Consider the following 24,619-nt stretch of genomic DNA (forward strand, 5'->3'; position numbering starts at 1 on the left):
CAACATTAATCCACAAAAATAAATAGCATTTCTATTCACTATTGATGTGCAATCTGAGGAGGAAATCAGAAAATAATTAATTTACAATAGCAACTAAAAGATTCAAATATTTAGGAATAAACTTAACCCTGGACATAAAGGACCTGTATTAAGAAACGACAAAACATTTGCTAAAAGAGACAGAAGACAACTTAAATAAATGGAAGGACATTCCATGTTCATGGAATGGAAGACTAAATATTGTTAAGATATCAATTTTGTCCAAAGTCATTTACGGGTTCACACAATCTCAATAAAACTCCCAACAGCTTTTTTTGCAGAAATAGAAAAACCAAATATCAAATTTATTCAAAAGGTTATGGGAACCCGAATAGCTAAAAATGTCTTAAAAAAAGAAGAACAAAGTTGGAGGACTCTCACTTTCTGTTTTAAAGAATATTACTTAGCTACAGTGGTAAAAACAGCATGGTACTGGCATAAAGGCAGACAAATTGACCAATGGAAAGAAATCAAGAACTCAGAAATAAACCCTCACATCTACAGTCAAATGATTTTTGACAAAGTTGTTAAGCCCACTCAGCTGAGCCAGAGGAGTCTATTCAACAAAAGGTGCTGAGAGAACAAAATATCCATGTCCAAAAGAAAGAGGACCCTTATCTCACACCTTATACAAAAATTAACTCAAAATGGATAAAAAACCTACATATAAAAGCAACAACCATAAAACTGCTAGATGAAAATATAGGAAAACATCTTCAAGACCTGGTGGTAAGTGGTAGTTTCTTCAGCCTTACATCCAAAGCACGAGCAACAAAAGAAACACAACAGATAAATGGGGCTTCCTCAAAAATCAAAACTCTTGCACCTCAAAGGATTTTGTCAATGGGGAAAAGGGAGTCAACTCAATGGGAGAAAATATTTGAAATCACATATCCAATATGGATAATATCCATGATATATAAGGAGATCCCTCAACTCAACAGTGAAAAGATAAACTACCAAACTAAAAAGTGGGCCAAAGACTTGAAAAGACAATTGTCCAAAGAAGAAATACAAATGGCAAAATAACATATGAAAAAATGTTCAAGATCACTAGCGATTAGGGAAATGCAAACCAAAACTACCATGAAATATCATTTCATGCCTAATAGACTGCTCACTATTAAAAAGTCAGAACTGTAAATGTTGGAGAGGATGTGGAGAGATAGGAAGCTTATTCACTGTTGGTGGGGATATAGAATGGAACAGTCACTGTGGAGGACTGTTTGGTATTCCTTAGGAAGTTGAATACAGACTCTCCATGTGACCACACAGTATCATTGCTAGGTCTATACCCAGAAGAACTGAGTGCAGTGACATGAATAGACATCTGCACCACCAATTGTCAGAGAGGCATTATTGATGATAGCCAAAAATTGGAAACATCTCAGGTGTCCATCCACTGATGAATGGATAAACAAATTGTGGTGTATATGCACGATGGAATATGGTATAGTGATAAAAAGAAATGAAGCCATGAAGCATATGACAACATGGGTGAACCTGGAGGACATTATGTTGAGTGAAACAAGCCAGACACAAAAGGACAAATATTATATGATTGCACTTTTATGAACTAAATATATTATGCAAACTCATGGGATTAATAATTAGAATATAGGTTACCAGAAAACAAAATGAGGGAAGAGAATGGAAAACTCATGATTAATCTGTGTAGACCTGGTTAAAAGTTTTTGTAAATGTTTGGCATTTATTGGAAATGGTGAGAACACATGGTGTTTGTGACTAGCAAAACTATTACATGGATATGACAGTGGTTGAAAGGGAAAGTCTAAGGACATGTACATTAACTAGAAGGAAAGGTATAAAATGTAACATAGGACTATTACGTATAGGGAAACCACAAGTAAAACACAAATATGAGTGATATTGCATATATAAGACTGTTCTTACAAAATATAAATACAAATAAACTAGGGAGAAGGAAACAGAATAGCAGCTATGTATGGCAGGGGAAGTATTAGAGAGACAGCAAAGTGATGAGTTTTGTTTGGTTTTCGGGTGGAATAATGAAAAAGATTGAAATGATCAATGCACAGCTACATGATTATATCAGATATCATTCATTGTACACTTTGGATGGATTTATGCTTTGTTAATATGTATCAATAAAATTGACTTGTAAAAAAATTAAATTAAATTAAAAATCTTAAAGAAAAAAGATTATGAGGATATAAATCACATAAATCTAAAGACTATATGGCTTATTACCAGCAGTAATATTCCCTACAAACTAACACTTAACTCAGTGCCTGACCTAGAATAAATGCAATAATAATGACATGTATTTCTGCTTTTAGGGCTCATACACTTGGTAAGATGTTTTCCCCAAAAAAATACCTCATTTAGACCTCTCATCAATGCCATACATATGATGATGTCAAATTTATTTATACTAAAGGAAATAGCTCCTGAAGAATTAAGTGATATTGTGAGATCTTTTTAATCAGTGATGGAAATTCGAGCTCACAACTTTGAACTTCAAATTCTATGTATTTTCTAACTGTCCTCAAAAGTGAGGGGAAATCCAAGACATGGGAAAGTCAAATGGAGCTTTGGTATAAAAACTGGCCTTTAAGAGTGATGTTGTCTACTCTGAGAAGTATATTACACACAAAAAAGTATAGAATTTTTGTTCAAATATTTCAATTTTCAACCTTCACATTTTAGTGGGTTGTATTCCTTCAGAAACCCCGTGGATGAACATTGGGCAGTGGTGTTTTCCCCCGGTAACATTTTAATTTTTTTAAAAAACTAGTAGCAATCCTTTATATTTACTTGCATACTGGGCACAAAATAATTAAAAGTACTATAAAACAATTACTTTGTTCCTATATTTTTATTTACTGAATTTTACTTCATATTCTAATTTCTAAGTTTTTGAGACAAGAGAAATTACAAATCTTAAAATTTCTGTCAAATACAATTTTCCCACCTATATCTTAGAAATTTAATAAACATACAAATAATAAAATAATAAGAAAATAGTTAATTAAGTGATACAATACATATTTTCAGTTATTTTGTCTTTACGGTTCACATTTTTTAAAAGAATAAATTTCTTACAGTGTCATAACACTAAATACCAATATGGAAGAAAGAATAAGTAATATATAATGAAGGCAGAATATCCATTCTTTTAAATTATAGTTAAACAAAATATCATCTTTAATTGAATTGTAATCTGTTTAGAAATTTAATTTTATAGAAAATAAATGAGTTAGAATTATTATAGCTCCATTCTGGTTTTATTTAGTAACATAACATTCAGACTCTCCCCCACATAATGGTGAGGTTGCAGTTCATTTTAAGTACTGAGTTTCCAGAATATTACTCTATAGCCGTGTCATCAATAAATAAAAACACAATAGTTAGAATGCTAATATTTTCTCCAAAACATATGCAAAGATTCAAGCATTTGCATGAAAAAAAAGCTGTCTCCTCAATACCAGCAATGTTTCCAGAGTTGACCCATCTGGGGGCAGCCACCAGGAAGAGTTTAAAAGGGGCAAAGGAAAAGTGATTTATGAGCTAAATAATAAAACTGTCAAACCTTTTTCTTATTTAGAACAATTTGAGATTTCCATGGTTCTTAGAACCACTACAAATTTGAAAGTAATGTGGCATCCAGGCTCTAAAGGCAGACATATATTTTTCTGAATTTTCTCATGTCATTTGCCAATTTGCCTTTTAAATCATAGCAGTGAATATATATTTTAAGTAGTGTGACAGAGATCTCATTCTTGAAAGAAGGGTCAAATGCAGATCTTGAAACCTGATATCTAAACTCTCACATTCTCCGGTGAAAAGTGATTGTTCATGATATCAAAAGTTTACTAGAGAATTGGAACATAGAATCTTAACCTATATGAATTTTAATAGCTTTAAAGATCCTCTAGTCAGACTTCTTTCACAATATCTGATTGCTTTTTACACACACACAAAATGACTTTCAAATATCTAATTGAATACTGCTATGTTATGGACCTCAAACACCAGTCCATTTCAGAGCAAAGAGAAAATATCACTCTTACAAAAAGTTGTACTTTAAGGAAAAGTGTACCCGATCATTTAATCTCCAGAACTGTGAAATACTATGCCCCTGAGGCACTCCATACGAGCACTATATTTGAGGTCCTGAATGACAGACAGAAGTCCAAATATTTTAATTTGCTGACAATGTAAATTTTCACCCTCCACAGCTCAATTAATATTTTCCATCTCAACAATTAGCAGAGTCTTCATGCGCTTGATTTTCATATTCTCTATTTAATAGCAGCAGTCCCTTTTAGAAATTAGTTATACCTCTATCACTTGTTCTTATAGGAATCATTCTGAGGCCCAGATTTTTCAGGATCCTGGCTGATGGCATCAGGATCCCATTCAGTCTAGATGCCCTGAAACCAGGATTTGGTCTTTGAGAAAGCTACATATTTAGACCTATGTGTATTTAACGACATCCTTGTGACTGTTACTCTTAACTCCCTGATTTGCCCATGTCTATCAGGAGAGTATATTTTTCACTGTATCAAGTTTTCTTTTTCCTAATTAGTTAGGTTAGATTTGCTGTCTAGACCACAAAATCTTCCTTATCCATAATTTGACTGAACTACAGTTTTTTTAAATTGGTGGCCTTTTTAGATGGTTAAACACTACTACGAATATATTATTTTTGAAAAAAAGTTTAAAAAGAAATGATTGATTCACAAAAGAAGCTCCTTATGCAGCAGTATATAAAATGAATATCTCAACATGAACCACAGTTTCTAAAAAATGCTTCTAGATCCCATCCATACTGTGTTTTCATAAGAATGTATATGGAGTGAGTAATCAAGTGTAGACATTTCTAAGATTAGAAAATGTTTAAAGCACATGTATCACAATTACCATTGTGATAATTACATACACTATGGTATAGGTATAGAATTTAGCAATTGAACATACGTTGTGTCAATTAATTACTATAATGAATTGTTTTGTAATCATGATTCTCCCCATTTTACTGTGGGGGATCCTGAGGTTGAGATGATAAAACTTACATGAACCATGAAGAAAATGATGACAGAATCATGATTCAAACTGAGGTGTGTTCAAATTCAGAGTTTTTATCATAATTTTATACTGATTATAATGGGGCTTGCTTTGCAAATAAAATGATTTCAGAAAAGATTTTTTTTCTCATATTTTACTTTTCCTAACTATTTAAAACTTTCAGTCTGACTTAACACTCTGCAATCAAACACTCTAGGGTCTACAGCTCTACATTGCTACTTATTAGTTTTGTAGTTCAAGGAAAATTATCTAAACTCTGAACTTAGGGTTCACTGTATACAAAAGGGGGGATAAAAACACCTTTGGATAATTGAGATGATAAAAGTCACATTCACAAAGGGATTAACATGTCTCAAAACATGTCTTATAGCGTGGCACAAAAACAATCATGCCCTTTCTTTTGTGATATCTGTTCCTCCTTGCTACATCAACACATGATATGATTTTTAAGTTCTCAGGTTACTGTTTGGTTGAAAAAGTCATTCTTGTTTACATGGTTTCATTGCTTTTCTGCCCTGTTTTCATCTAAGCTCCAAATTACATATCCTGGGATGTGGGTTTGGCTCAACTGATAGAACTTTTGCCTATCACACAGGAGATCCAGGGTTCAAACCCAGGGCCTTCTGACCTGTGTGGGAGCTGGCCCACACGCAATGCTGATGAGCGCAAGGAATGCCGTGCCATGCAGGGCTATCCCCCACATAGGGGAGCCCCATGATCAAGGAGTGTACCCCTCAAGGAGAGCAGCCCCACGTGAAAAAAAGCATAGCCTGCCCAGGAGTGGTGCCACACACACACTGAGCTGACGCAGCAAAATGATGCAACAAAAAGAGACACAGATTCCCGGTGCCACTGACAAGAATACAAGTGGACACAGAAAAACACACAGCAAATAGACACAGAGAACAGACAACTGGGGGGTAGGGAGGGAATGGGAGAAAAAAAAAACAACAAAAACAAATTACATATCCCCTAATGGACAACTTCTGTGGTCTGAGAGCTGTGCCCTGCCCATCACTTGTCATCCCCCACTGCTCCCCTGACTCACCATCACATAACTTCCAGATACAAACCACACTGTGACACACCCTCTCCCCATGAGTTGTACAGTGACTGATGCCTTAAGGAACTAATCGCTGGCCCTGGCTTCTCTTTACCCATGATTACCTCCATGAAACCTTGTATATTTGTTCTCCTACAGGGTACTACACAATTCCTCTGCAATGGAGAAGAAAGTTAAGTCAGAAAGAACTTAGCAATAAAACTTTATTGCTAAGTATCTTATCCTCCACCAGTCTTTACCAAGTTTCTCTATTCTCCCCAGATCACTTGATTAGAATAATTGATTTGTTTCTGCAACTTAGTAGTGATCACATTTTCCACAGGAGGAGGTTCACTCTCACTGTCTCATTAGCAGGAAGCACCACACTGACTACACACAAAAGGAAATATGTTTTGGAGTAATTTGGTTAAAGTACTATGTGTCTTTGACACAACATTCTGTTCATCATTCATGATTTTTTAATTTAGTATATGCTATAAAATTAAAATTCACAAACACTAAAAAACAATACAGAGAACATTTCTTTCACAAACCAATAGACTCATATAACTCCACTACCAAAAATAAAGGGTGAATGAAAAGATAAATAAATTAAAATATATATATATATATATATATATATATATATATATATATAATACCTCCAGAGAAATATGTATAATATCTATAGAGAAAACCCCCTCAATTAATATTTGGGGGGCATAACATTTTAATACTCAACAAAAATCTACACAAACCCATAATCTCAAATGGTTGTTCTTTTATGAAAAATGGTGCAAAGAAATACATTATATACTCTAAAATGTATTATGTATAACTAATAGATTATATAATCAAAATGTTTTCAACATTAAAAAGAGCACTTTCAAAAGCTCAGAAGTGTTCTTCTATGCCAATAATCAACACATCAACATTAAGATTAATACTAAAGGTACATATAACTTCAACACTTTGAGGTTCAAAAAAACTGCCTGACTTTAAAAAAATTGCAATGACTTATTTTAAAAATTATATCAACATTCTTAACTTGTTAATGCTTAACCGCAGAGTTGTGACATTTAAATTTTTTTCTTCCAATTGTTTGTTCAACAAAGATGTGCAGAACAGAGCATGACAGGCATATGGCGTTTATTTTGAAAAGTATTTTAAGTAACAATATGCTTGAAATGAAACAAACAATAATTTCAAAACTCCAACTTTCATTAAATTATTTTAAATGACTTAAATTCTAGGGGGACAAATATCATGCCACAATGTTTTTATTCTTTTATTTTTAATAGAAAAGTTGTGAGCTTATAAAACAATCATGCATAAAGTGCAGAATTCCAGTACATCACCCCTCCACCAATACCATACATTATTTTGGAACATTCAGAGATTATAAAAGAGCATGGTCAGACTATTACCACTAATCGGTCCATAGCATACATAGTTTTTCAATACATCCCCTTTATTAACACTATGTGTGAGTGCTGTATATTTGTTACAATTCATGAGAGAATACTCGCCTATTTGTACAGTTAACCACTTCTTCCACATGGTTCACTGTCTTAAACAGTCCCATGCCTCGAGCATTCTATCTAAAGTATACACTTAGTGGCTGTCATTTTCATCACAAAGTTCTGCAGTGATTGCTCCAGTAAATTTTTGAATGTTTTCCTTAGTCCAAAAGAAAAAATTCCATATACCCATATTATCACCCCTTAGTGTTGATACAGTACGTTCTGTGACACTAATGCCAGAATATTACATATTGCCGTTAGCTACATTAATTGTAATTTTCCCATGCATCACCATATTCTTATGACCTTGTAATAGTGATGTACATTTGTTCTAGTTCACTGAATAACATTTGTGTATTTGTACCATTAACCACAATATTTCTCCACTTCTGGGTTCAGTCCCTAGATTATTCTCTAGCTTTCTTTCAATTGATATTTACATCTCCGGTCTACTCTTTTCAGCCAAAATACCATTTATAAAACAGCTAAGTTATACAAACTATAACGTGTTACCACCAACCCCATCCATTTCTACACTTTTACATTCAAGCTAACAGAAAATTATACATATATTAAACATCAGTACCCCTTATTATCTCTCATCTTATCTCCTAGTAACCTATAATCTAGGTTTTAACTACATGTGTTTATTCTTCACATTTGATTCATATTAGTGAGACCATACAATATTTGTACTTTTGAGTCTGGCTTACTTCACTTAACATAATGTCCTCAAGGTTCATCCATGTTATCATATGTGCCCCAATTTCCAATTTCATTTCTTCTTCCTTCAAAAGTTGGGTTGTTTCCAACTTTTGGCAATTGTGAATAATTCTGCTATAAACAGAATGTCTGTTCATGTCACTGTTTTCAGTTCTTCTGTATATATTCCTAGTAGAGGGATTGCCAAATCATATGGCAGTTCTATATTTGGCTTTCTGAGAAACAGCCAAACCATCTTCCACAGAGGCTGTAACATTCTACATTCCCAACAGTGACATTTAATTTTAATTGGTTAATCTCTCTGGAAGTCAATGACTCCTCATTTATTCAATAAATATTTAAGTAATACCTACAATAGTCAAAGCACAAAGATTTTTGGAACAATGTTTAACTCTTTAAATTTTGAGTTAGAAGTGCTCAGTGTTTATAAACATGGTTGATAAGTACAAAATAGTGATAAACAGTTGTGGCAGTTTGAGCTTATTTATGAATCCCCAAAGAGAGATTATGTTTGTAAACTAATCTATTCCTTTGGGTGTGAGTCCCTTTGATTGTATTAGATTCAGCTGAGATGTCTTTGATTAAATTATGTTAAGATTTGTATTTTGTTTCTACCACATCAATAGGGTATGACAATGGTTGAGTCCCTGCCCCTTTGGTGAACTGACAGAAATAGACACTCCCTCAGGAAGACACACAGAAGAAGAGAGAACTTGCTTATTTCAGTTCTGCCATATAACAGAAACAAGAATGCTCAAACAGCTGAAGTCCTGGGAAGAGAGATGAGCCTTATGTCAGCCTACAGCTGAGACTGGAAGAAGCTAGGCCCACAGAATCTTATAAAGAGGAAGGAGGAGAAACCAGGCAGAGATCACCCACATTTTGCTGTAACATGTGGCAACCAACTTTGGTGAGAAAGCACCATTGAGTTGGAATCTTTAGAGCCTTGTAACTGTAAGCTTTTACCCTAAATAAATACCCATTATAAAAGCCAACAGATTTCTGATACTTTGCATCAGTACCCCTTTGGCTGACTAATACAACAGTATTAGTTTTTAAAACAATGGATTAAAGTAGACTTAATATTATTCTACTATAGACATTATTTTTCTAGCAGTAGAAGAACTCTTAGATATCATTGATATAAAGACAGTGGCCATCAGAGGCTCTGAGGAATGGGACAAGGAAGAATAGGTATAATATGGGGACATTTTCAGGACATTGGCTTTGTCCTTCATGACACTGCAGTGACAGAAACAGGTCATTGTATATTCTGTTATAACCTACAAAATTGTGTGGGACAGAGTGTAAATTACAATGTAAATTGTAATCCATGTTAGTAGCAATGCTTCAATATGTGTTAATCTATTGTAACAAATGTACCACACTAATGAGGGATGTTGTTGTTGTGGGAAAGTGTGGGAGGGGGAGGGAGTAGGGTATATGAGAAACACTTATATTTTCTATGTAATCTAAAGCTACTTTAAAAATAAAAGAACATTAATTTAAAAAGTAAATAAAATAAAATGTATTCTATCCTACCTGCTATATAATTTCTATGCTATAAAAGTTGATGTATACTGCTTTCAATTCTTTCTATTATAGTTCATTATAACAATAGCTCAATCTCCAGCTTCCCTTATATTTATCTAGAGCTCTCTGGGGCTTCATCAAATGCTTATTACAGCTACTTACATTTTTGGATTATCTAGAGGGCTGATGAAATAGAATTATGGACCCACCCTGTTATCTACATGACCAGCTAGAATCACTCTGGATGTATTCAAAGCTAAATGCTTTAAGTATCTAGTAGGGGCAGTCAGAAGTATTTAAGCAGCTTACATGTTAAGAACGCATTCTGCCTTATAGGAACACAGCTTTGCCTGTGATGTGTTTAAGCTCTTAGCACTAATATATACATTTTATAAGGAAATATACATATACTCAGAAGTTTCAAGGATTAATAAGTTTCAACAAATAAGTGATTTAATAGTGGACAAAAATATTTTCAGTTCCTCATATTGTACAGAAATTTTGCACAACTCAATAAGTTTATAACTGACTTACCTGAATCTGTAGCTGTGATCATCAAGACAAAGTGGTCCTTCATTTCCCGGTCCAGACTCTGTGTTACTCTAAGTTCTCCACTGCCTGAGAGGATAAAAGTGTTGTCTTCATTACCACCAACCAGAAGGTATGACAGTTTGCTGTTGGAACCCTGATCATCATCTCTTGCTACCACCTGTAGAAGAAAACAATACATGTCATGGATATGAGTAAAATGAACATATTGCATACCATGAAATGAAATGTTATATTTTTCAAAATTGTCAAGTAATACACCAAAGGTGTGCCGAATAGTATATATTGTACAAAACTATTTGTGTAAAATTATGTATTAAACTTATGCATAACATTTTTTGAAGGCATAACATTTTTAAAATTTTTTTCATGATATTAATTTTATATTTTTTTAATATTACATTAAAAAAATATGAGGTCCCCATATACCCTCCATCCCCCTCACCCCACTCCTTCCCCCATAACAACAATCTCCTCCATCATCATGAGACACCCATTGCATTTGTTGAATACATCTCCGAGCACCCCTGCAGCCTTATGAAGAAGGGAGGGAGGACAACTTTCACCATCATTTTTCAAAATTTTACCTCATTTTATTTTCTTACTACATACAGATTTTGCTCTTAAAAAAAAATTCAAGAATGCATAAACACATAAATGTGTGCCTAAATATGCATATAAGATGATAATCTTTTTCAAGCTATGCTATTGAACATTTATGGGCTAGAACAATGAAGAGGAGGTAAAGCATGGACATGATCGGGGAGGGGTACATTTCAATTAGATAAAATGAAAATAAAGTTACTTTAGTTTAAATAAACTGACCTGAAGAATTGTTCTGGGTAGTGTTCCCAAATTCTCAGCAACATTTACAGAATATGGAGATAGCTCAAATATGGGAACAAAATCATTTATGTCCAGTAGAATAATGCTGACAGTGGAGGTATCAGTTCTGGGAGTACTACCCCTATCTGATGCTTGAACAATTAAAAAGTAAGTAGGAGTCTTCTCTCTATCCAAAGTCTTAGCCACAGTGATAGCACCTGTGACAGAGTCAATCCGAAATTCCTGATTAGCATTTCCATCAACAATGCCATAGCGAACCTGTCCATTGGTACCTTCATCTCCGTCTGTTGCATATACTTGTATTATATCTGTCCCAGTAAGTGTGTTTTCATTAATCTCCACTGTATATAAAGACTGTGTAAAACTTGGGTTGTTATCATTAATGTCAAGTACCATAACTATAACCTCTGCAGATGAAGAGAGAGATGGTTGACCTTTGTCTGTAGCCACCACCGTTAGGGTGTAGTTAGAAATGTCTTCTCTATCCAGTTCTCCAGTAAGCCTCACTTCACCATCAATGGTCCCAATACTGAACTTGTTTCCCAAAGGGTTGAGCAACGTGTACTCAATATAACTGTTAGGGCCACTATCAGGGTCAGTTGCTTGAGCTTTGAAAACAACAGTATCAATAGGTGTGTTTTCTGGAATGTATGTCAATTTAGGAGAAAGGAATGTTGGCGGGTTGTCATTTACATCCAACAAAATAATGGAAACTTGAGCTGTGCTTGTGTATCTGGAGGCTGGAATCTGTGGCAGGTCATGCACTTGAACAACCAGGTTGTAGAAGGACTGGCTTTCTCGATCCAAAACATTTAGGACTTTCAGTACACCATTCTTGTCAACTGCAAACTGCCCAAGGCTATCACCTGAAGCAATGCTATAAGCCAATTGGGAGTTGATGCCTGAAATTGAAGAGAAAAAATTAAATTTCTTTAACTGTGTGCTGATCAATTGCAGACTAGGTTGCAGCAAAATCCCAAAGACACCTTATAGCTAATTTATTTATAGTTAATTTGTGTAGTAAAAAATATATACACATAACTCTTCTCCTGTTAGCTTTTAATCTGAAAAGATGTTTGCAATCTGGTGAACGAATGATCTATATGCTGTTTGCTATTTACTATGGTATTGAAATGTTAGATTTCACAACTAAAGAGAAAAATTTTTCAGAGTGTGAATTTTTTTATCCATTTCCTCATTTCTCTCACATAATTTCTCAGGGATCAGTGCTTACTGTGCCACACTCAAGGCCATTAGCCAAACATTTATAACTGTGGTAATTTATTGAGTCCGACACCAATTTTCAGAGAAGGGCAATAAAATTATCTGATATATGGCATGGATGATTTAAGTCTACTTTTACATTTCTTGTCAGAAACAATGAATACGTTTTAATTCCCAGTAAGCATTTGGCAAAGGAATGGCCTGCGAGAAAATATTTCTCTCTCACATTTTATTATACATAATGTTTTTTTCAGTTATTCATTGAATGGAATACTAGCAGTAAATTTGTATACAAAATCAGGAAAAACTATTGCAAATATAAATCTTCATGCTTTTATCAACCTATATTAAGATATTCTATTTTTGTCACATTCTACACTTAAAAATTATATCTAAATCTTCATTTCAGAAAATGGTCGCTGAGGTTCTTATAACATAGAAGATGTAGAAAAAGCCTATGGGTTTAGTAACTATTTTAAGGGCTAATAACAGATAAGCAGTGAAAACAGAAGAAGTCAGATTTCCTGATCTAGAATAGTGCTTTCTTCATTGGCCTATGTTGCAATATGCATTGTAAGTTAATCCTATAAATGTTGCATTATTACAGGATATCATCCTAGAAAGCATAGCATGTATCTAGCTAGTTGTGGTGGTTTGAAGTTGTATGTACCCAAGAAAAGCATGTTCTTAAAGTTTACATTCCTGTGGATGTAAATGCTTTAAAACAAGGACTTTGGATGAGATTACTTCAATTAAATTTTCACCTCCCTCATTCAGGATGGTTTAATCCTATATTACTGGAGTCCTTTATAATTGGACTGAATAATGGGGAGGGCAGAAGGAAGGGAGAAGCCAAGGAATCAAGAAGCTGAAAGCAACAAAACCCAAAGGAGAAGGAAGAGAAGATGGCATATGTCAACAATTCCCTTGGCATGTGGCAGAGAAGTCAAGGATTGCCAGCAGCCAGTATTCAGGAAAAAAATCATTGCCTTGATGATGCAAGAAATTTGGGCAATTTCTCTGCAAGCTAATAAATCCCCACTGTTTAAGACATTTCATTGTATTTGGAGCAGCCTAGGAAACTAAAACAATAATTCATTCTTAGTAAAGATTTTATACTTTGGAAATAGGGAAAATCTACTGAAAAATATTTATTGCTGACAATAATTTAATTTAAAATTAATTTAAAGTTAATTTACGCTATCCAGCTTCCTGAAATATACCTAACTACCAGAAGTGATGCCTATCCTTCCAGAACAACTTGATTTTCCATTTCTTCTCTTGTTTTGTCTTGAAAAATGCTATTTCTAGCACTTCTTTGAATGCTTAAACTAGCCTTTGTGTTTTCCTGAAGCTCATTAAGATCCTTGCAAAGGCAAGCTTACTTGGGTAACTTGGGAATTCTTTTCTACCAGGTACAACTATTTCTTTATAAAAATGCCAAGACTACTCTCTTCCTATTATTTTATATTCTCTAATGAATGTCTTTTGTCTCTATGTCAGTGCAGAGAAAAATATTTATGAAAATAACTTTAGGTATAGGCTTATTGAAAAAACTTTCTGAACAAAAAATTGTTAAATAAATGTCTTAAAAGGAATCACTTTTTCCTTTACTATGAGTTGTGAATTTTAACCTTTATAGTTTATTTAAGACGATTCACAAGTGTGCAAAGCAAAGGTTAGAAAGTTCAGAGTATTTAGGAGTCCAGTGATCAGGAAGAATGAAGATAAAGCAAATGGCCACAGGTCAATTTACCAGCAGGACTGAAAAGTAATTTTATGACCTGGACAGAACAAAGTCAACAGCCTACTTCAACACTGTCTTAAAATTCCACAGGTTTTGGAGGATTAAAAGACCATCAACTGGTATAAGCATACACATATATATTTCTGTCGTAATGAAGTTATTTTCTAAAGAAATTCTTTGCATTCCCAATGGTAAAGTTCATTCATAAATGTTGAATCAATATTCTTCTGGGGCCCAAAGTCAGACACGATTATTATTAATGAATGAGTTATGAAAATATCTAAATAAATATAATACCAATAAACAGATATAAAATTTGGTTCTGTGACAGACATAAAATCTTCCATCCTTAGGCTCAAGAGATAGAAATAGTGACAAAATTGCACGTGGCCATGAAGTGATGTCTAGCTTTTCTATATAAATCAACTGGAATGTGAACAATTAAACCAGGGATCTGAACACCCTTGGCCCACCAGTTATACTACTTCCTTGAGTAAACAACTAAATTGCAGAGTCAAAAAGAGAACATGATTCCAAGTTTATAGCCTTGTAAACAGCAGAACAGCCTCTTCTTAAAGGAAAAAAAGAGGATGGGATGGGGTAGTGGAAGTAATAAATATTTTACTTTAACTTGAAGTATGAAAAAAAAAAAGAATTGATTTTTATATTCAAGTTCATAATGACAAACATAAGCCATTAGGTAAAAAACATTAAAAATGAACTAAAGATAAGAAACATTATCTTTGGGAAAATAAACACAAAAATATAGCTATTTTTACACAAAATTGTGCAACACCATCTATGAAACAGCTTGCATCTTAGGAAAGAAATCTAATTGTTGCAATTAAAGGCCATGGGAGCCACCCTACATTTACTTAACTCTAAAGTAAAGGACTTTTCATTCCTGACAAGACTAGTAAGTGACTTTGGACATGTGCTCTATGTCTAGAAAACAAATGTTGACATATTAAAACTGAAAATTCTTCCCTGAACATTTCATTATCCTTAAAAATATGGAGCAGAGACCTATTTGCTTTCTCTGCTCTTTGCAACATATAGCCAAATCATAAAGGAGTACATGTATTATTTTCAAATATTGTTTGAACTTATTTCAATTATTAGAACTTACGTTTTAATAATTATCCATAAGTATTAGAACTTGACTTTAATCGGTTTTATAGCCCTCCAAAATTTTAAACTTTATACATTCCATATTTCTAATCATTTTATTCAATTTTCCTAGATTAGTCTATTTATATGATTCTTCTTGACATATTTATTGTGTATGTGTATGTTTTCTATTTCAATCTTGTGAATAACTTAGTTCCATGAAGCATGGAACATAATTATATAGTTTCATGTTATCAAATGTCTATATTTATTCAAAATTCATAAATGTCTAATTATTTATACAAAGAAATGTCAGTTTTTCATACAGCTCTTACACAGGGAATAGTTTCAACAAAGTTGTCAGATCATTGGAATACGAAACCCATTCAAAAGTCTGAGTTACATACTTCTCATATATACATAAATTTATTCAGCAATAATAGCTTATATGACTCCCCATTATTTCAAAGAATATATTAATTTGCTTCTAAAATAATAATGAAATTATTATCAATGTCAGATATTTCCACTATGTTCCAATTTATGTTTTGTCTCAATATAATACTTTTTAAATTGTATGCAGCTTTGAGATTAAAACAGATATACTTACAAAATCTGTAAAGTTTTGCTTTATTCTTATTAAAGGATCATGTAACCTAAAATTTTAAATGTTAGGCTCTGAAAGATCTATATAAATATAAAAGAAAATGTTAAATTTGTTTTCAGATAAAATTTTTTCACCTAAGAAGATGACAATATTTCCTTATAAGATCACTTTGATCATAAATTAAGATTAAATTAAATAACAAAATCATACTGTATATGAAATACTTTGAGAATGATTTGTTATAACTGAGTTGGCAAATTTTAACAAACCATTTACCCTTGTGCATTCTTATCATTAACCTTGAAATTTAGAAAGAATAGGAACTGTGTCCTATATTTTAGGTCAAAGAACAGGAAATTACACTGATAAAAGTATTCAAAACTAAAACAATGGTAAATGGTGGCTTGAAATTTTACTTAAAACAATTAAAGGGGAAAAAAATCCATGAAAAGTGACTTACAGTAAATAGCTAGGGTGTGCCTGGGCATATAATGAAGATGGAGTATTCCAGCAGGTATTTAACAAGGAAAATTTCTCATTTGCTATTTTCTAGTTCCTTTATGTTTTAAGTTATGAAGCTAAATGAAATTTATTCCAGAAGAGCAAGCAAATATCTGAAACAATGGGGTCTCTCTAAAATATAATGAATAAATGACAAGCATGATGGAAGATTCTTCACTACAAAAAGTCAGGCACAATCCCAGGGATAAATAAATATAATGCATGACTGTTACAGAAAATATTTGTATCCAGGAATTAGGTAACATAATTAAAGTTATGATAACAGGTAAATGAAATTAAAACAATTATTTATTTGAGCCAATCCACATAGCTGGGTCTGTTGAAAGATAGCAAGAATTAGAATGTGCAAAGTTCTTTCACCAGATTTTATGCATACTGAATGCTCAACAAATGCTAGGTACTACCACTATTATTATTGATGTTGTTATTATTATTACCAATGTAGTAATAGTAGTAGTATTAGTATCTGTATTACAGCAACATCTACATGATATATATATTCATATGTCCAATATTAATTGGGCATGAATAAGAGAAGAAAACTTCAAAATGCACTTACTCAATGGATTCTAATGAATGCATTTCCAATTTTGTGAATTCCAATACTGTGCTTTTTTGTCTCTCATATCTTTCTAAGTGACATTTCTAGACACTCCTGAAAGGAAGCTATGTATAGAACAGACTGTTAAGATGGACTGGGATTCTGAGATTACATAAATCATCCAAATCAGTAAGACCAAGGAAATTCTAAATTAAGATTGATATGCCTCTGTCACCAGGCATATCCTCCAGCTAGTGACCTACTCCCTCCCTAGGTACTCTACCCTTGGTTTTTCTACTAACCAGATATTTCCCTTCCCATGGAAGGGAAAACAAGACACTACCTTTCCAAAACATTCAGTAAAGAATGATAATCTGTACACTGTTATCCCTAATAATATAATATCTGATATCTATATTCAAAAGTAGGTCTTAAGAGAAAGCCCCAGGGTATGAGACATTAAAAGAAAATTTGTCCCTTGCTTTTACAATAAGCACAAATCAAACACATGTAAAGTACAAGTTGAATGTACTCGACTTGGCTCATATCGTAAGTTAAAGAGATCTGAGAATGTTCTTTGAGTCAAAACATGAAAATTTAAAATATTAACAATTTTCATCAGAAATATAAAATTGAGTTATGTGTTCTTAGGTATTTTTCTTTAAAGCTTTGTTTATTCTTTTAAAAAAATTTCCTTTTAAAGTTGAAATAATACAGAAAAATGTCAATAATTTTTATTTATCAGATAGAAACCCACTGAAAAGCTGGTTTATGGTTTCTTCATTACTAAACTTCATTCCACAAATTAAATGGAAAAAAGTAATATAAATTTACAAAGTTTATGAAAAGAAAACATTGCATGTTGTGTGTGGGGAGCCACCCGCTGTGAAATCTATTTACAGCCTCCAACAACATGGGCGGATTTCACAACTACCTCAGCCCTGCCCCTCCATTTCCTTCTTCTTCCTCGTTTCTTTGTTCTCCCCTTCCCGCCACAACTCTGGTGACCACAGCAAGCACACTTGCGCAAGGCGTGAAACCCTGCAGACCCGGCACGAACTTTCAGCCAATCCCCTCCTTGGACATCTGCGACCTGCAAGACCAGCCTGTGGACACGTTCCCTCCCCTCAGTATAAATCCCCTTGTTCTACCCCCAATAAAGGAGGCTTGATCAGAATCCTGTCTTGCCTCCATTCTTCTCGTACCCCTGCCCTCACTTCTTCCCACAGGTCCCTGGAATCTGCCCCCGCCGGTTTGGACAGTTGTGTAACTGGCAAAATTTAACTTTCCCTCTGAAGATTTCACTGGTAAAGTACTTAATTTTTAAAATCCTCTATACTTTAAATTATAATTCTATTCTTAAACTTGGGGAAATGTTAACAAACACAACTTTGTGACAGGTGAACACAGTAAATAAGTATAACTCTGAGGGCATTTCAAATAAAGATTTTTGTTTGTTAAGTAAAATACATACCATCATCTGCATCAGTAACGTTAAACACAAGAACAGTAGATCCTAGAGGTAGATTCTCCATTAAAGATGTGCTATATGAATTCAAGCTGAATATCGGTGGGTTATCATTTACATCGAGTATATTGAAATAAACCCTGATGGAAGTGAATTGTCCCCCACCATCTTCAGCTCGAACAGTGAGGATATAATATTGCTGTGCTTCATAATCTAATACTCGAGTCAAATTAAAGACACCAGTAACTGGATTCAGGAAGAACATGCCATCTTCATCATCTTCATATACAATATATGTAATTTCTCCATTCACACCAGCATCATCATCAGTAGCTAAAATGGCTGCTACCAAGGAACCTACAAAAAAGAATAAATAGTTTAAATGAAAGAAACGAAGGATTCTCTCAGTTAATATATACTAAGACACAAAAGGTTTTATTTAAGCAGTAAAAATATTTTAAGTAGAGAATCATCCTCATATATGCAAATACAGTGAAGACAGCATTCTGTAGTTTACTACACAAACACTGATAACGTCATTCCTAGCATCTCTCATTGTGGTATAAATGAATCATTCTGGAGAGTTAATCCTGTGTTCAACATTACTTTTCTACCTGGCATTACCCATTCATCACCTTATTTATGAATTCAGGGAACATATACTGGAGCCTATTTCTAGAGCCAAGTACTGAGGATTCCAAGCAATAGGATGTACTAATGCCCTGGGAATACCACTCTACCTATATAGTTCATATGATCATTGCTGTAAGAAAGGCAAGAAATAAATACTACGAGCATTTCATGAAGAACATAAGCAACTCTTCTTGGGGAGTGAAGGGGAAACTACAGTGAGAAGTAGTCCCATTTAAAAGTTTAGTTCCTTTGCCAAATGGAATTTCCTAAACATATGTCTTACTATACAAACTCATTCCAGATGTAGTTCAGAATAAAATATCAATTTAAAATAAGAACTTCCAGTAATAGAAATGAAGAGTACACACCCACACACCAGAAACATGCGCACTGAGTACTCTGACTCAACGGTCATAGCATAGTATGTTCAAAGAGCTGAGATTATTATTTTTTTTTAGAAAGCAACATCAACTTTATTATTTATTTATTTTTGCCCCCCACCCCCACCCCTTGTCTGCTCTCTATGTCTTATTCTGAGACCGCTTCTATCCTTATCAGCAGCACCAGGAATCTGTATTTCTTTTTGTCCCGTCTTCTTGTTGTGTCAGCTCTCCATGTGTCCGGTGCCATTCCTGGGCAGGCTGCACTTTCTTTCACGCTGGGCGGTTCTCCTTAAGGGGTGCACTTCTTGCGTGTGGGGCTCCCCTACGCTGGGGACACCCCTGCGTGGCAGGGCACTCCTTGCACACATCAGCACTGCTCATGGGCCAGCTCCACACAGGTCAAGGAGGCCTGGGGTTTGAACCACGGACCTCCCATGTGGTAGGCAGATGCCCTATCCATTGGGCCAAGTCTGCTTCCCAAAGAGCTAAGATTATAATTTAGGATATCAATTCTACCAATATCTATTGAGCACCTGGTAATCCCACCTGCTAATTTCCAAATCCTGTGTTAGATGAATCATATACATTTCTAAATGGATGTTTACCCTAATTCTTAAGAGGAATTGTTTTTCTCATTTTTAGAAGGAATTGAAACTGAGAGAAATGAATTAATTTACCCTATGTCACACAGCTAGTAAGTGTACATTCACAATATTTCACAGTATTTCATGAACTTTTATTTGCTCTTTCTACACAGAGCAACATAATCACACTATGTATTTTAAGGTGGAAAATCCTTTGGAAATTCATTTTGCCAGAAATATTCACAACCTGTGTCACAAATACTTTCAAAAACAGAAATATCTGGAATTCATAATCAGACAAACAGCTAACCTCATTTGCTCTCAAAAGTCTAGTGATTTGCTTGGGAATGACACTAAAGATGATTCATTAAAAGATCCAAATATCTAGAACATTTATTTTCGTAACTAGGAAAACTGGTAAAAACTAGTCAGTAATTGGGACCAACCAAAACAGAATCAATAAGTATACACCAAGGTGATCCTTGCAAAATACACTTGAAAGAGTCACTTACCAGGGGTTGTGTCTTCTGGGATATCAAAAGAATACACAGGTCTGGAGAACTTGGGCATGTGGTCATTCACATCACTGACAGTAATATTGATTCTCATATCTGAGGACTGAAGACCATCGTCTGCACGGACCAGCAGCGAATATTTGGAACGGCGTTCCCTGTCCAACCTCTTAGTAGCTATCAAATCTCCAGATTCAGGGTCAATGCGAAAACTATCATCAGCTCCACTAATGATAGTGTATGTGACCAGTGCATTTGCACCCTATGGAAAAGAGATGGATCATCTGACCTGTTTCAAGTAGAATATTAAAAGCAGCATTTCATAAATCTTCTATTGAATATGCATTTGACAAGTGAAGTGTTTGGGCTTTAATTTGACATGGTACTATAAGATTTCAAATCATGATGGGACAATGTAGTTACATTGTCTTTCATTAAATAACAAAACAAATCTCAGCCTTTAATATCAGCAAGGAAGTATGTAAGCACTATTATTATGACCATTTTTACAAAGAAGAAACTGAGACATAGGAACTTGAACCCTGGCTATCCAGGTCCAGAAATTAGGCTCTAAATCACTATGTACCCCACATAATACAAAGAATAAATAGTATTATTTGATACATGATTGGATATAGAAACAACAGTAATGAGAGCTCTCATTTGTTAAATATTCCTATATATTTTTTCACTTATTTCTCATAACAACCTTATGTGATAGGCAAAAGTGGAAAAAAAGGAAAGACAATCACATTATTTTGGCCAGGGAAGTAAAAGAGTATTGATACCAAAGACAATTGATACTGGAGAATTTTAAAGAGAAATTTGATGGGTGGTGTTTTAAATTCCTGAAGGCTCACTTGATAGAAATGGTCACAGGCAATTAGAGATTGGGGAATTAGGCTTGAGAAAATTCACGTAGTGTCATTGTATATAAGTAACAGCTGAAGAAAATGAGTTGTTGAGAATTTAAATTACAAGAAAGAGACAAAGGAGAAGCTGTATAAGGACTGAATATCCATGTTTAAAGATGAGAAGAAGAAACAAAAGCAAGGATTGACAGGAAAAAAGAGTCTGATCCTAGGAATGGAACCAGCAGAAAAACTTGAAACGGAGATTAAAGGGAGGATTTCAAAGAGTGAGATTTTGCAGTCAAAAATAAAGAAATTAAGGAGATTTAAAGAACCCATCTGGATTTGTTGATTGGAGCTGTTAACTTCAAATATTTTAAAAGCAATTATAAGTATATCTATATATTGCTGACATTATAAGCAGTTTGATTCCTATGTGCCTTAGTTATGTGTATTATAATTGAACTATTGAGTTAATAATTATATGCTGTAGTGGTTGAGATACGATGCTGTAGAGACATATTTCTGGGGTCTCCTCTGTGCTCCACCACTTGTTAGTTGTATGGCACTGGGCCACATAGCTAACATCACTGAGTGTTTCCTTATCTGTATGACAGGGATGATAATATTACTGGTCACATAGCATTGTTGGGAAGATGAAATGAATTAATACATGTAAAGAACCTAGAAAAATTCTTGACAAATAGCAAGTGTATGGCAATGCTAGTTGTTGCTTTTATTCTTATATTTATTTTCTTATAACAGAAAGAGGATTGATTGAAAGTATTTCATAATTGATACCACTGAAAATGACTAATTCAAACCAAACTATGATTTGAGTTCCTATAAATCCCAAGGAAAACATGTTTTCTGATTTCCTATTAGATGCAATTATTGAGTCTTGGCACTCAGATGGGATTTTTGGAATTGTTGGCTTCAAAAATCAAATTTTGATTTAAATATACTCACTTAAAACAAATATACTTTCTACTGTTATTAACTTCTAGAAATTTATTTTTTAAAATATCCAAGAAAGAAACTCTCAAGAAGAATGGAAGGTTCACATGCTGGGAGAGTGTAGCATCTCCCCTTTCCATACAGCTTTTCCACCACAGATTCCATGTTTCTTTTCCTCATGGTTGAATTCATAAGGAGTGATTTATAGTAATCTGAGGCAAAAAATACTCACACTTTCAAAATTTATCTTTACTGACATTTCCTATTTTTTTAAACTGAACCCACCAAGTCAATCTTAAAATCCAGTAAAGTAAATGTCTCAAAACACAATTTAATTTAGTAATGGAACAGCTGGGTTTAACACACTATCCCACGTTTATCTTGTATATTCAGGTGTACTTGGGGTATATCACATGTTTATTGTAATTTTATGGTTTGTCAAAAATGTACAGTAAGAATTTTAGACTTGTAGCCTAACCACATTCTGTATTATTTATTGTATTCTGCTAGGAATTCCATTGTTCTAGTAATATAATCCAGGTATGAAAGCAGCAACATTCAATTCTGTCCTATTAAAATGGTAATTACTTGGAAACTAAGGGCAAGTTAAAGAAATGAGAACACATTGAAAGCTAATATAAAAGTTTTTTGATATTTAGAAATTTCCTGCTATACAGTGACTGAAATAATTAACAAAACCCCTAAAGTTGTGATAATTCTTCCAAGCAAAAGCAAAGCCTTCAGACTATGCTGAGGAAACGATAGTTCTTATATTCAGAATCAGCTGAGATGTGGAAATAATGGTACTAGTGAATGTCTGAAAATGACTGGCCAATAGTAATGATTTAATTAGGTCTTTTGAATGGTCTCTTTATTTATGCAATATTCAAAATATGCAATATCAGCAATACTACAAGAAACTAATATCATGTTTCAGCTGTAGCACAGTGGAAATAATGCTGGTTAAAAATACTCTACTCTCCTGGGAACCACAGAGACAAAAGCACGTGGAGGAATTCTAAAAGTAAATAGATATAAATTGTAAATGCGTTTTACAGCTTTAAGTAACATTTTCAAAAACAAGAACGGTCCATGAAACAGTCTTGAGTATCCTGGGTCATTACAAACATAATAATTCTGTTTATAAAAGGAAACAAGAGACTGACAGAGTCACATGCTTCTGAAAGATATGTATCTTGATCCAACACATGTTTCAAATGATATTTAAATTAAATTGAACATGTTCATGTTGCTATTCCAAAACTGCCATTCCTTCTCCCAGACTTTATTCTCCAGTTCCCTACTGGAGTTTCTCCAAATTACTAACACTTTCATATTAGATTCAGTAATTAAGGAAAATTAATTATATCAGTAATAGAGTATATGTCCACACATAATTAGTTGATGTCACACATGATCTTAGTGTCTTAAAGACTTCTATTGTGACTAGTAATGGAAGAAACTGTAGCACTGATGTAGAGAAAGTGGCCACGGTCATTACTGAGGGCAGGCAGAGGGAAGAAGAAATGTGATGTGGGAGTATTATCGGGACTTGGAGTTGTCCTAAATGATACTGCAGGGACAGATGCTAGACTTTATATATCCTTCCATCACCCACTGAGTGTACTGGGGGAGAGTGTAAACTACAATGTAAACTATAATCCGTGTGGTGTGTGCTTCAAAATGTATTTACCAAATGCAATGAGTGTGCCATAATGATGAAAGAAGTTGATTTGGGAAGAGTGGGGGTGTGCGGTGGGGGGTATACAGAAACTTCTTATATTTTTTAATGTAACTTTTTTATTATCTATGTATCTTCATAAAAACAATAAAAAATTTAAAAACAGACTTCTATTAATCTTTTAAATTCAATCCACTGGATATACCTGTGACAATTTAATTCTAAACACAAACTAAAATACACCAAAAAAGGGTCATGTATTTCAATATTAAATCCTATTCAAACTAAGTGAAGAAAGAAAATAGAACCATGATTTGGTAAGGGAGAAAACATTTCAAATATTTTTTTTTTTTTCCAAATTCAACTAAGAGGTGAGAAGCTGAGAGTAGAGTAGTAAATAAAACGAAGGTTTATCTAAACACATTGATATTAATTTATTTAAGCCACTGGGGGAAAAAAGGAAACAGCCAA

The 24,619-nt window shown here is 33.8% G+C and overlaps 1 protein-coding gene across 1 annotated transcript in view; it reads right to left on the reverse strand.

The window, feature by feature from the left end:
- The window catches only part of FAT4 (FAT atypical cadherin 4), a 182,620-nt gene that overhangs the window by 86,344 nt on the left and 71,657 nt on the right, over positions 1 to 24,619 (reverse strand). The window contains exons 3-6 of the mRNA XM_058292962.1: positions 20,660 to 20,921; positions 18,554 to 18,904; positions 11,308 to 12,230; positions 10,468 to 10,642 (exon numbers count right to left, since the gene is read on the reverse strand). Coding sequence (XP_058148945.1) covers positions 10,468 to 10,642; positions 11,308 to 12,230; positions 18,554 to 18,904; positions 20,660 to 20,921 — 1,711 coding nt within the window. The remainder of the gene's footprint in view (positions 1 to 10,467; positions 10,643 to 11,307; positions 12,231 to 18,553; positions 18,905 to 20,659; positions 20,922 to 24,619) is intronic.

The sequence above is a fragment of the Dasypus novemcinctus genome, chromosome 1 (genome assembly GCF_030445035.2).
Source record: "Dasypus novemcinctus isolate mDasNov1 chromosome 1, mDasNov1.1.hap2, whole genome shotgun sequence".
Taxonomy (NCBI): domain Eukaryota; kingdom Metazoa; phylum Chordata; class Mammalia; order Cingulata; family Dasypodidae; genus Dasypus; species Dasypus novemcinctus.